Source organism: Apis mellifera, linkage group LG9 (genome assembly GCF_003254395.2).
Source record: "Apis mellifera strain DH4 linkage group LG9, Amel_HAv3.1, whole genome shotgun sequence".
Classification (NCBI taxonomy): domain Eukaryota; kingdom Metazoa; phylum Arthropoda; class Insecta; order Hymenoptera; family Apidae; genus Apis; species Apis mellifera.
Window position 1 is genome coordinate 5,028,375 of NC_037646.1, and position 13,565 is coordinate 5,041,939.

The window sequence follows — 13,565 nt, forward strand, 5'->3', positions numbered from 1 at the left end:
TTCTAAATCATTATCACAACGTGATATCGGACCATTAAACCGATAACGTTCTAACCTATTTTTCCCGCTTTCAACGTTCGAAGAGTTACGACCTGTCGCGCGTAAATCAGCCCGCGCTATCTCTGGAAAGACGACGTTTACGTTTCGATGCGACGCGTCTTTCGCGATCAAACGAGCTTGGTTATACGCGCCCGTGCGTGCACGCGACTCGTCGTGCCGATAGAACGTTAATTCTCGACCCGGGACGTGGATCGACCCTTTTCGCCGTGGATCAAAGATCCCGCTAATTGATCGTCGATTCGAGACACGAGGAGCCGCGGAACGGAAACGAACGTCGCTGCTTAAGGCGTCGCCGTCACTGTCGACGCATCGCCGCTCTTCCTCTCCCTCTGTCTCTTTGTCACAGTGGTCGTCGTTTCATTTTGAGCCAGGGAGGAAACGTCGGATCGGTGCCGATAATTAACGCTGATTGGTGGTCGGTGAACTGGTGTTCCGCGTTCTTTCCTCGTTTCTCGGTGTTGGGGGATGATAGGGGTTTACGCGGGTAAAATGATGCGACGTCGTTCGGATATTGCACTAGTTTTGATAATTTCATGGTTAATAATTTAATGGTGCACGCGAGCGTATGATTTCTCGATTGTTATCGCGATAACTTATTAACTGGATGCAATAAAGGGGATATCTTCATATCTGAAGATATTATGGTAGTTTGTAGAGGATTTTAGAGAGGGGAAATTATGAGGGGTTTTAAATATTTAATAGATCGTTTTGTTTTTAAAATATGAACGCAATTTTTTTTAAACGATTTAAAATTGTTTATTATTAATAAAAATTATTGATTCAAAATTGTTTTTGATCGATGGAAAATTTTCTTACAAGGATATTTAATTTTTCTGTGGAAATGTTCGTATTAATATTGCAAATATGTGCAAAATCGCAACGATGTTGCATCGTTTTGTCCTAGTATTAGGATTTATGGAGAAAGAAAATGAGGGAGGAGAGAAAGATTTAGTAGCATGAAAAAGTATCTAATAATTCCTTCGTTGGAAACAAATGAAGGTTATATTCAGAAATCGTGTTACATGAATTCATTTTTCTTTTAATTTTATGACTAAAAATATCAATAGATTGTGGATTTTTATATATATTTTTCATATTACGTGTCATTTCCATATTTTACATAAATCACATAAATATACTCTCGAATCCATCGATTAAAGATCTAATTTACATCAAAAAGTTTCTCAATTCAGTTCAAAATCTCCAATATATGTTATTTTTTTTTTTAGAATTGAACAATGCAGTTTGATCTTCACTATCAGTTGAAAGAAATCTTTCAATTAGTCTTCATTAGTCTTCATAGTCTCAATGAAAAATTTCAGTCTTTTTCATACTACTATCTTGAGATTAATTAAAAAATTGTATTATTTCAATAGTTATTTTTCTTCAATACAGGCCAGCTTAAAAAAATATTTAAAATTCAATTAGATAATTTAATCCAATAATTTCTTTTATTATATTTATACAGAAATGAAGAGAAATGTTAATTAACCATAATTTGGTTATTGATTTAGTTTATAGTCTATAACATGAAATTTTGAGAGATTAAATTTCAAATTTTGGATATCTTTTAGTTAAATGAATCATGTCTACTTAAGGAAGAAGTTAGGGAGGATGATCCCATTCGATATGGTTCTTATAATCGGCTGGCTTAAATACTTGATAATTTAGTGCTTTGGTTAAGTGTTTAATCCTTTTAAAGAATAAATTTCATTAACTGTTATTTATAGTAGGATCGATTAACGATATTTCACGTACGTGCGTAATTCGTAGTTGAATCGAACGTCGAAATAATTCTTTGAAATAAATACATATGTATCGAATGCGTGAAATAAATTTTGAATAATTAAAAAAATATGAATTAATAGAATTCGAAATTATAGTATTGCATAATTAATGAAACATATATTCAGTTTCTAATCTTCATCCTCGAAATTATGCATAAGATATCTATTATCATTAATTGAAAAATTATTTATCGATGTATACACGAAATTCAACGATTGCAAATTAACGATTTATTGTTTCGCGTTTAAATATAAATTTTATATTACGCGAATCATTTCATTTATACAAATTCAAGGTAATATTTCCATAAAATGAACGAACAATTAACAAATCCGTATGATAAATCACGCTTAAGAATTAATCGAGAGATTCATACAGTTTAATCATTGAATCGTACATAATTTAGAAAAACTTATTATTAGATAAATCTTTTAACGTAATCTGTATTAGTCCGATATTCTTTTTCGTTTTAAAATGGAAAAAAAAATATTTTTAAAGTAATATTTGATTTTCTATCATGAATTTCTTAGTACTTCTTATAGATCGTATTTAAGAATTTCCAGACGCGTAGATCAACATGTAGGAAAGCTTTAATATTCAATATAATATTCTATTTAGATTCGTGAAGTCCAAAACGTATATTAATACTTCTCCCAACTTCCTCCTTAAACCGAATGATTCATTTAGCTGGCCTGTACTCTTTCTTCTTTCATTTATTACCGTTCTGTGCAAGTTTGATGGTATTTCATCCGAGAGGAAAGGAAAGATTAAATTAAACATCAACGATGTAACGGATAAACAATATTGACATAGGATTCAGGGAATAACAAAAGAGAATCGAGTGGTTTGCTTGGCACAGACAGAGAGGATTCGTCAAATCAACATCGACGAGCGGGGTATAATTTTAATAACGATACTGCTCTACGTCTAAAATTTCTACGAAAATAAATGAAAAACTAAAGAACCTGTTGCAAACAAGATCTTTTGATTCGAAACGTAAAAGTTGGGACAAAGAAAACGGAGAAAAATTGGCTCTTCGAAATTAATTAAATTTAACAATCGTTCCAAAGGATTATCGTTCTGCTCAGATTAACAAATTAATTTTATTAATTGAGCCAAGAAGATATTGATTTAAGTCGTTGATTTAGGAGAGTATAAATCATTGAAATTTTCATTTCGATCAGATTGTAAATTGATTCGATAATAGTAAATAATAGTAAGTAATTTGATTAAAGCAAATCTATAGAGAGCATTGCCCCTTTCAATTAACTAATTAGTAGCTACAGAGTTTTGGTGTTCTCTGTTTAATTTTTCGTGCTTTGACTTCAATACCTTTAAATCGGACTCTATTATTACTTCTTCGTTCCGATAATATTCAAATAAGCAGTATAATCTAATTTACTTTATTTCCTTTTCATTAAATTTTAAATCTTCAAGTATATTTTATTACGTTAATTTTTTAATCTTCTTGGCTATCATGTTTTATATCTTTATATTTATTCTCAATCGATATTACCACAATACTTGAGATTGATTATTTTAAATATTTAATTTCATTTTACATTTTATACATGACAAACTATTAATAATTATCATCGTTAAAACATAAAATACAAATTAAATTGAATTAAACTTTCTGACCATCCGTGATCCAAAGTGCCAGGTATTAAATAATCAATCTAGCAGAACGAGACATCCTAACCTCACTTTTCTCGTAGGCGATTATGCTTTAATCGCATTTAATTGCTCTACGAAATTAATCCAGAAATTCAAATTGCACAGTAAGCACAGTCGGTTTGCGGGGAAAATCGACTGAGCTTTTAACATCAATTCGTAGAAAGAAAAATTATTTTTATCCGTGATAGTTAAAAGATTAATTCGAATCGTTTATTCATCTTCTCGATCGAAACTTAACAAAGGGTCTTGCAATGTATTCGAATATATAATGGTTAAGATTACTCGAGGTCTTCAAATGTAAATCCACTTAAATCCCCCCAGAGAAATTTAACACTGCTCCAACCAACATTGCAACCATGGTATGATATAGTATACCTTATTGCCAACATTACTGTGAAATGTTTTCGAAAATACAGTTTATACCTAAAAGTTTCGAGCAATCCTAACCTATAATAATTCTGAGTTTACTTAAAATCTTGGAAAATCTTAATATAATAGTTACACGTGTGTCGTTATATTAGTGTCTTGAGGTTGTTCGATTCTCCTCCGACTGTTCTTACAGACAATAATTATCTCCTCCAAATTTTTTCAGAGAAATTAACATAAGCTTTACACGACTATAAATGTAATCGATCATTTTTGCAATGCAAGATACGCGTTCAATAATTAATAATAATAAACAAGAGAGTTTTTTTTTTTGGTGTCGTGTGTATTCAGTAAGTCGTTGATGAGTTCATTTAATAAGTACTTACGATGCCCTATACGACATGCAGAGTCCAATAGAGACATGCAAAGCACCACAGAATAACATCATTGAATCAATATAAGAGTAATAAACACATGTACACAATTGATAGAGAAAATTTGAATCGGCTATTAAAAATTTCTTTTCTCTATTTCTTTTTTTTTTTTTATCTTTACGTTTCGCTTTTCCATTTTCTTTGGAAATATTATATCGTCTACGTTGTGTTTCTTCCTTCGAAGACAGTGAATATACGTTTTGATATATACGTTTGACGTCCCTTTTGTTTGGATAGAGCCTCGTTCGTGGACGTTAACGCGTTCAATCTGGCGTGGATTAGCCGGAAGTCGAACGTTATTCACCGTGGAATAACAAATATTTCATTTTTAGGGTGTTTTCTAAATTTGAAGCGGTGTACGTCTAAATTAAATATCGATTCGAGCGTTCAACAGTGATTACACTACCAAAATTGCAATTATAACATCGTAATCGTAATTTAATAAAGCATACGTAAACTAAATAAATTCGAGTGTATTGATTTCTTCTCGAATATTATCTTGTAATATATCTAAGAGCATCACATAAAAACTTCCAGTCTCGTTCATTCGTGATCCCAAAGAATACTGTACCTTGTGTAAACCATCGAGAATTTCAGTCATCGCTTAAATAAACTGTAATCGATCACTTTCACCTAAATCAAACGTATCGATCCAAAAAAAAAAAACAAAAAAAACAAAAAGAATTTTATCCTTCAAATATACATAGCGGAATTGTCGATTAAATGTACACGCCGGTTTGAACGCGTTAAAAAAATGAAACTAACTAACAGAAAGGAAAGCATACAAACGACGAACGAGAAACTTAACGAACGTAAACATTATCGATTGAATCAAATTAGAAAGAAAGAAAAAAAATCATTCGCGACTTAAATATGGAAAAATTCCTCTCGTTCCTCAGAAGAAGAGAAGAGGCCGTTGAATTATCAGCGACGTCCGGTGAATAATTGAAATTTTAATCGAATCGTTCGTTGCGTCGATTTCCAGCATGTTTCACGACACGGTAAACGAACAAAAAGTGGGAAGGAAAAATGAAAAAAAAAAAGAAAAAGAAAAAAGAAGAAATAGAAAATAAAAAAAAAAGGGACATTGGAAAGATAGCGAACGACGAGGGGTTACAGTGTAATTTGTTCCAGGGTTCTTTTGTCTCGTTCCACTATGGAAGAACACCGCATGTTAATATCGGTGTAATAGAGATCAGACACGTGGCCGATAGTAATTTAATATCAGCATGCAATTAAACGGTCGGCTGCCGGCAATCGTGCCGATGAAAATCGTTATCGCGATAATAACCGGCGCGATTAAATAGATTACTTCGGTTGTGCTTAGCTCGTGACGACGAAACCGGCTAATATCTGAGCTCTTGAAAATTACAGGAACGTCTGGTTGGAGAATTTTTTTTTTTTATTTATTTATTTTTTTTTTTTTTCTTTTTTAGAACTACGCGTTGTTTGAATTACGCGCGCTTATCGAACTGCGATTACTCACGAGTGTGGGTGGGCCACGGTTGTGCCTCGTATAACGCACAGTCGGTGGAAGAGATATGGCTGTGCCGTAAATTTAGCGAGGCGTGAACAAAGATACGCGTAAGTGGTCGAGATAAATTTAAAAAAAAAAAAAAAAAAAAAAGGAAATAACACGGAGGTGTAGAAGTTATTTTATATTTTCTTGCGTTGATGTAGATGTATAAAGTTTTCAAATAAAATTTTATCTAGGTGAAATAGGAAGTTCGCGACAATAAGATATCTTTGAAATTAAATTGTGATTGAAAACGATTATTTCTCGCGGAGAAGAAATAGATTTGATGAAAAAAAAGTTTAAAATTGTAGAAATATTCCTCCACAGAGTAAAGAGTAAAAGCCTCCACTTATCTGTAAGACGTTTAAATGTTGTTTAATATTTTTTTTCTTCAAATCAATAATATTTTACAAACAATCATATTTATATTCTCCAAAAATTCACTAAATCGTGTAACCCCTCAAACGTCGCTCGCCATAAATCACGTTCGATTGAAATAATAAGTAAAATTCAAATTCGCGACAAAAAATTATAAAAGAAAATCGAATAATTATTAATCAGAAACAGAAACTGAATATTCTTATTCTTTCTGTAAGAAATCGATGAGAAATTAAATAATATCCAATTACACTACATTTTAATAAATCGGTTCACCACAAGACGTCTTCCTGTGTGTACTGTTCTATGAATTTTTTCTTTTTCTTTTTTTTTTTACATCTTGCGATCGGAGGTTCGTCGAAAAAAGTCCTGTAAACAGTTTTATATCGTGTAAAAAAATATGATTACCTTCGAGGATCACATCGCAACCGTTCGAACGAGATCGGCCGAGCGACGCAGTGATCAATCTTCTTGATAGGATCTCTCGAAAAATTTTTCGCGTTACTTGCATACCCACGCAGAGACTCGTTCCAACATACAATATCCGGTTTGGATTTAAAGCGAGCAACCGTGGCCGGAAAACGAATCCGAGACGCGAATCGGCCGGAAGAAAACGTTTTAACTCGATGAAATCGCGCCACGAGCGAGTTTTTTCCCCTCTTCTCGATCTTTTCACCTTTCAACGGAGCTTGCTGGAACCAGAAATCGAGGAGAAAATCGAAGTCTCGAGAAAGTGCGCGGTTATCGCGAACGTTCAATGATAACAAGATGGCGCGTCGATCGGCCGACGTCTCGTATTATTCCCTATAAGATTGCGCTTTCCTCTGTCGAGAAAACGTCACGAATGTGATCTCGAAATGACGTGTAACTCTTGGACGAGTTTTTCTTTTTTTATCTTTTTCTTTTTACATTTTTTTTTATCGAATTATTTTAAAAATAGAATTATTAATTATTGCTACGATATCATATAATAACGTACTTTATGATAATAGTCTTACGTAGTCTATATTTAGCGATAGATTAGGCGTGATGAGATGATTCAAAAAAGGTAATGAATGGCAACAGCGTTCATGATATCGAATGCACTGATTCATGTCTCATGATATATCGTGGCTAAATGCCGTTCTGTGAATGTCACGAGGGCTATGCTTCTCTATTCATGATTGTGTCGGCGGACAATCTCCGCGATTCGTCGATCAAACACATCGGTGTACCGGTGCTCTCGTCTTTGGCAACATGCGACATTCAAAGGGAGTTAACAGTCAGTAGCTAGCAGTGCAACGTGCAGTGCGTATTCTCGCTAGACACTGGCGATTTACAAGGAAGATTTTTTTTTTTTCATTCGTTCGTGTTCACTCCTCGACATTGCGAATTTTTTCTTATATTCTTATATCTCATTTAACTCGTTCGAAGCGATAACGGGTCAAAGATTCGAGAGAACATGCGTGGGTGTTGTGTTAAATTAAAAATTCTAGAGGGTGCGGTGTACCGTGAGTGTAAGATCAACTAGCGTTGCAGTTAGAAATTATTCGTTCTTCAAAAAGTTTAAAAAAATTGGAAAATCATATTTTTATGTATCGTGATTTAGCTCTTAAAAACTATCGAGAGAAATTTCTTTAAAACAATAATTTATTGTAGGAATTTCGTGTTAGTTTTTAAAGTTATAATAAGTTTCGTTAGGTATATTCATTTTCACTAAAACTACTTTGGAAATGAAGGTAAATGATAAAAAGTTTAAAAATTACGACTTCTTGCTTCAAATAACTATATAATAACACAAAATAAAAAATATATTTATTTTAGCGATATCAAGAAGCAACGCTCTAAACTATCTTACACAATATATATATACAAAAATAGTAGTATGATGAAATTACAACAATAAATTGTTATTCGATAAGGAGGATGTAATTTCAAGCGTTTTATATTGCTGCTACAGTTTGGGACTAGGATAAACTATTTATAAAAATGCATTACGCGATTTTATTTAAAAAAAAAAAAAAAAGATAACTGATAATCGAAAGTATCGTTTTCTAACAGACAAAAAAAAGGTTTCCACAAATGTCGATCAATAGTAAAAGGCAATGTACAAAGCGCGTGAGTAAAAGAAAGGGGAGAGAATATGTGAGAAAAGTCTCTTTCAGCGAAGCGGAACTATTCGATTTACCATTTCGATCAGCCAGATCGAAGCCCATTCTTTCGTCTTGGATCATATGTTATACATATCTTAACCACTAATCTTCCTTGCAAGAAACCACGGTGCATTTCTCAGGCAATAGCTAAGAATTCATTCGAGCGCTGTTTCCAAATCATCAAAAAGATATATCGAACAAAATGGCCAATTCTCAACATTCCCATCATCGCTATCTATAACACACTCGTTCTAAACTAGAATCATGAAGCAGTGTTTCTAAAATTTCTCGTTTTCTCTTCGTAATAATAATATCTATTTTTTCGTTTTAGTAATATTTTAAGTTTCTTAAGTTTCACATTTTTGAAGAAAAATCGTATGAAATAGATTGTTTTGATGCAAAGAATCGCAAATGTCTAACGATATCTCTAATTATTTAATCACACTTCAATCGATCCGGCGGATTTCCAAAAATAAAGAATGAAAATTGTTCAGCATTCTTCTTCTCCACCTTTCAATCTTACTTAATCGTAAAAGAAAATTCAATCGACACGATGATACGTATTTACATAATTTAACGAACGGTGTATTTATAGTCCATTATATCGAACGTTTTCCTGCTTAAAAAAATGAAAAATAGTAAAAAGTAAAAAAAAAAAAAAAACTGAAATGAGAGAAAAGGAAGAAGAGAGAGGAAGGAACACATACAAGAGCACAGGGCCCGACACGATTACTAAAGGAACTTTTTTTCGGTGTATCGAGAAAGCGGCTAACGGCCGCAGAATGAACAGCTGCATCGAAATGAGATTTTTTCCCCGAGGCTTTTAAGCCACCCTTTTTCGCGGCAAGCAATAAAGCCCCGCCGCTTCGTCACTCTGAAAACGCTTCTCTATCTTCTCCCACGAACCGATTTTCCTCCGTGCCCCGTTTCTTCTTTCCCTTTCGCCTACCGTGTCTATGCGCTGTGCGCTCTTTTGTTTAGCTTCGCTTCATTTAATACACGGTCGTCGTACATTCACTGGACACCGGAGGATTCACCTTTTAACTCGAGTTTCCACCTCAGAATATGTCATCTAAAAGTATTGTGCTTCTCGTGAAATATTATAGATATTATAATATCGAGAAATGGATGGATATTTATTTTTCATTGATTTTTTATTTCTCCGTGATGTTCGTTCTGTCACTGGGTTTACTTTTTACTTTCGAATGTTGCATTTGCAATAACTAATATTGCATCGATATCGGTTTCGTCAAGTGGTATCGTTACAATTTCTTTATATCCAATTCAATCAAATTAAGTTTGGAAAATTAAATGCGTTTTTGCGTGTCAATCAAATGATATTTAAAAATTTTATTATTCCTTTTTTTTTTCTTTCGTTATTTTATTATTCATTATTGCTGTGTATTTCGTCTGAATTAAAATAATTAAATGAAGACAATTTGTGTAAATTTTAGAAGATCAGATTTAGATTAAATTGTCTTTAAGGTTTCAATTGGTACAATTAAACTAAATTTAGATGCGATTTTCATTAAGTGAAATCTCAATTAAACCCAGAATTCATATTCACATAGATATTGGATGGTTGTAATAGGATCTTGATCACGTTTACGTTAACTAGGTATATATTATAAGCCAATCAGAGCCTAATTAAATCCACATTAAACTCGGATCTAAATTAAATCATAATTACAACATCTGTATGATCTGAATCAAAGGTAGTTTTTTTTAATTAAGATTTAGACAGGGCATCGACAAATAAAATAGTGATTACAGTTTGTTATTAAGAATGCTGAACAACGTAACATTCATGAAAGCATAACATGAAAATTAAAATATCAAGATTTTTCTAAATTTCTTCAATAGTATTTTTTATCACTTATCAAGATAGATCAAGTAGAATTCATTCGGGATCGAATTTCGTTTTCATCGTATGAATTGCAATGAGTACAATTTTACAATCGACTTCTTTTTGCAACTGTTTTTCTTTCGTTAGCTGACAAAACTTGTTAGTTAAAACGTAAACGAAAACAGAAAATACGATGGTGCAGTTGTTAATTGTAAAAGAGGGCCGTATCCAAACAACGAAATATTTACGCGGATAGTGAATTTCAGCACACATGGACGGGACTAGTTGTTTTATCGGACTATTCGTTGCAGAATTAATTTCCATTGCCACGGGGCAACTTTTAAATGAAACTCCCCATGTCTCGTGCCCAATTGCTGCCTCTCGTATCTTCAAATTCTTTTTCTTGGTCGATACACAGAATGAATCATCGGATATTATTTTTTGCTCTTTTTCTTTCTTTCTTTCTTTGCTTTTTCCTTTTTCTTTTTTTTAATCGAAATAATTAAATGTTTGAGCGAAGCAAACTTGACTTAAACGAAAAGATAAATAGTACAGTTTCTTAATTATATTTGAACGATTATTTTTTTTTTTTTTTTTTTTAGATTTCTCTCTTTTCTTGTACAATTTTATACTCACAATTTATTGACAGATTAAGAGATATTTTTATAATTTTAAATAATCTTAAATATCTTTTTTGAAAATGAGAAGAATTTTGAAAAGAAAATTTTTATATTTATCATGTAATTTTTTCTATGAATTATTCGAAATTTTTCTTTAAAAATTCTCAGTGCATCGTAATATCAAATTACCATTTTTAATTTTCAGAGAGTTATATGCAAAAATAATTTATAATTGCATTAATAAATCCATTATTATTCTCTCTTGATTAATTTTCAAATTTTAAAACAAGCGAAAAAAGAATAAAATTATTTAAATCGCAAATGAAATAAAAAAATGATTTATTTTTAAATAAATTCTTCTCTTCTATCAGGATAATGAAATTCAATAATTTATCATTATTACTCATTACAATATTAATTTCGCGAACAGTAATCGTATTGAGAATGAATATCGAAAATCGGAATTTTAATTAATTCCTAATGAATTCATTGAGAGAATAAATATACACGTTGCTTCGATCAAATAAATTTAAACGCGTAAAATAATAGGCAATTTAATGCCGAAAACTTGAGCAAAATATAAAAGAAAGAAAAACGAGACGTTAAAGATTCTCGTTAATTGCAAAATCATATTCTTGTCATCTCGAAAATCGTATTTTTTTCTAACAAATAAAAAAGTAAGTTACAAAATTTTTCTTCCGCCGGATGTGTCTATACATTACTCGTCGAGCTGCACACTGTCAATAAATACAAAATACATTTCCGCATGATCGATTCTATGCACCAAAAACAATGAAACAAATATAACAAAAACTCTCGCCCTATCGATTCAAAAAACGTTTTCTCGTTTTATCACCGGATTTATCTTGCCGTTACCTCGCGTGCACACACGTTTGTATTTTTATCCGCGGAAAATAACGCTTCATCAAAGCCGCGTGGACTCTTCCCGTTATTGAAACGTTCCGCCACATTTCAAAATGATGTCTCGACGAATTGGACGTTTTCCCTTTTACACCGTCTCGTCTTGTGTATATCGATCGCGATATGAGAATTTTTAAGAAAAAGAAATACGGCCGCATCCGACGAAGTACGGCTCTCCTCGAGGAAAGAGCTTGAAATTTACGAGTCTTGTTTGTACGTCGTTGTCTCTATTCCATAGAGTTATTCGCGACGAGGTTCTCCCCTAGCGCCATCTCTTTTCCCCTAGACTCGAACCGACTCGAACGTTACATTTCATTTCCTGGCGTGTTTATCGTATTCGCGCCGATAAAGATATCCCACTTTCGTCAAAACTGATAAATTTTGAAACTTTACCACCGGTTTAACGATTTTCCGGCAGAATATCGGCGCAATTTTGTATCTAATGATTTGTTTACGTACACGCGCATCGAATAAATATAAGAGAAAATGGAATACTTATAAATTGCAAATTAAAAGTTTCTTATTTTAATTATTTTTATATTTAATTTTATACTCGAATTCTGTATTCTCTTTTTGTTTCATTCCTCGCATAAAACTATTTAAAATTTAACCAACAAATTTCATCATACATTTATAGTATCGTTATACATACGTGGGAATAGTCACTGATCTTCACACTAGCTTTTTATTCAATATCGAAAAGGAAAAATTTATCGACGATAGAATAGCTTAGTGTATATGCGCTTATTGGTTATCGAAGAATGTTACAGTCGCGATCCATTCGATATTATTGTTACATGCAACACGCTTGAATCGCGTAATATATGCGACTTCTGTACATTCGATTTATATCGACTTCGCTGTATCAATTTTTCATCTTCGACAACTCGTGTCAAAACGAATATTTGAGGAATTTTTACAAAAATTTATATTGCCTCGTAATTCTAATATTGTCGTCATCATTTTCATTAATCTTTTGCTATCGATGTACATCTGTACAACTCGTTTCAACAATTATCAATTATATGTTCAATTCTCAGGATGAGTATATCCATTTTATCAAATTGGGGGAGAAAATAGAGGAAGGAATGATCTCAGCTATCATTCGATGGCTCGAATAAAAGAAATTGTCAAATCTAATACTTCGACTTGGTTTTTCAAGTCACTAAGTTTTGCTTGTAAGTTCACTGCGATGATAATAATTTGCAAGATGCAGATAACACGTTGATTTTTTTCTCATCCACAACGTATCAATCTGAACTCGGTGTTGTCTAAAGTTCGCCAAAGACATCAATCGTGTGCATGTATTGTATGTACGTACGTGTGCAAAACGGCATGGGGCAGGCATGCATCGGAATAAAGCACGTAACAACGAATAAATCGAGCGAGAATGTGCCATAAAAATTTAGAAGCCATCATTGTGCATTTTACAGCCGCATTAACCTACTTTTCGGTGGATTAGCCACCATGCTATATTAATGAGGAAAGCTCGTTCAAATATGTTCATAAAGCACTTTAACGCGTAGGATTCGACAATTTCCACGAAATCTTCCGGAAACGTAAAATTTAATAATGAAGATTCACGATGAGCTAGAAATAAACGTGATTCGTAATTTTCCATTTTACAAAATGCTTTCGAAACCATAAGCCCGTGTTCAATTATACGAAACCATTTACATTTCGCTCGTAAAAAATTTACTAAAATTTTTTTACTTTCTGAATTTAAAAATGAAATATCTGAAATATATTTAATAAAAAAATTCCTCCCAAATTTACCCGTTCACTTGCAAGGAACTCTACTCTTTCCTTTTTTTTATTCCCAATCCA

General features: G+C 32.5%; 1 protein-coding gene across 7 annotated transcripts in view; it reads right to left on the minus strand.

The window, feature by feature from the left end:
• Positions 1–13,565, minus strand: part of LOC411344 (fasciclin-1) — a 295,001-nt gene that overhangs the window by 20,397 nt on the left and 261,039 nt on the right. For 5 of the 7 annotated variants that reach the window (XM_026442645.1, XM_026442643.1, XM_026442647.1 and 2 more), the window contains one exon: positions 4,278–4,283. The exons of the other annotated variants lie outside the window; for them this stretch is intronic. In XM_026442645.1, the coding sequence (XP_026298430.1) occupies positions 4,278–4,283 (6 nt within the window). The remainder of the gene's footprint in view (positions 1–4,277; positions 4,284–13,565) is intronic. 7 annotated transcript variants of the gene reach the window in all.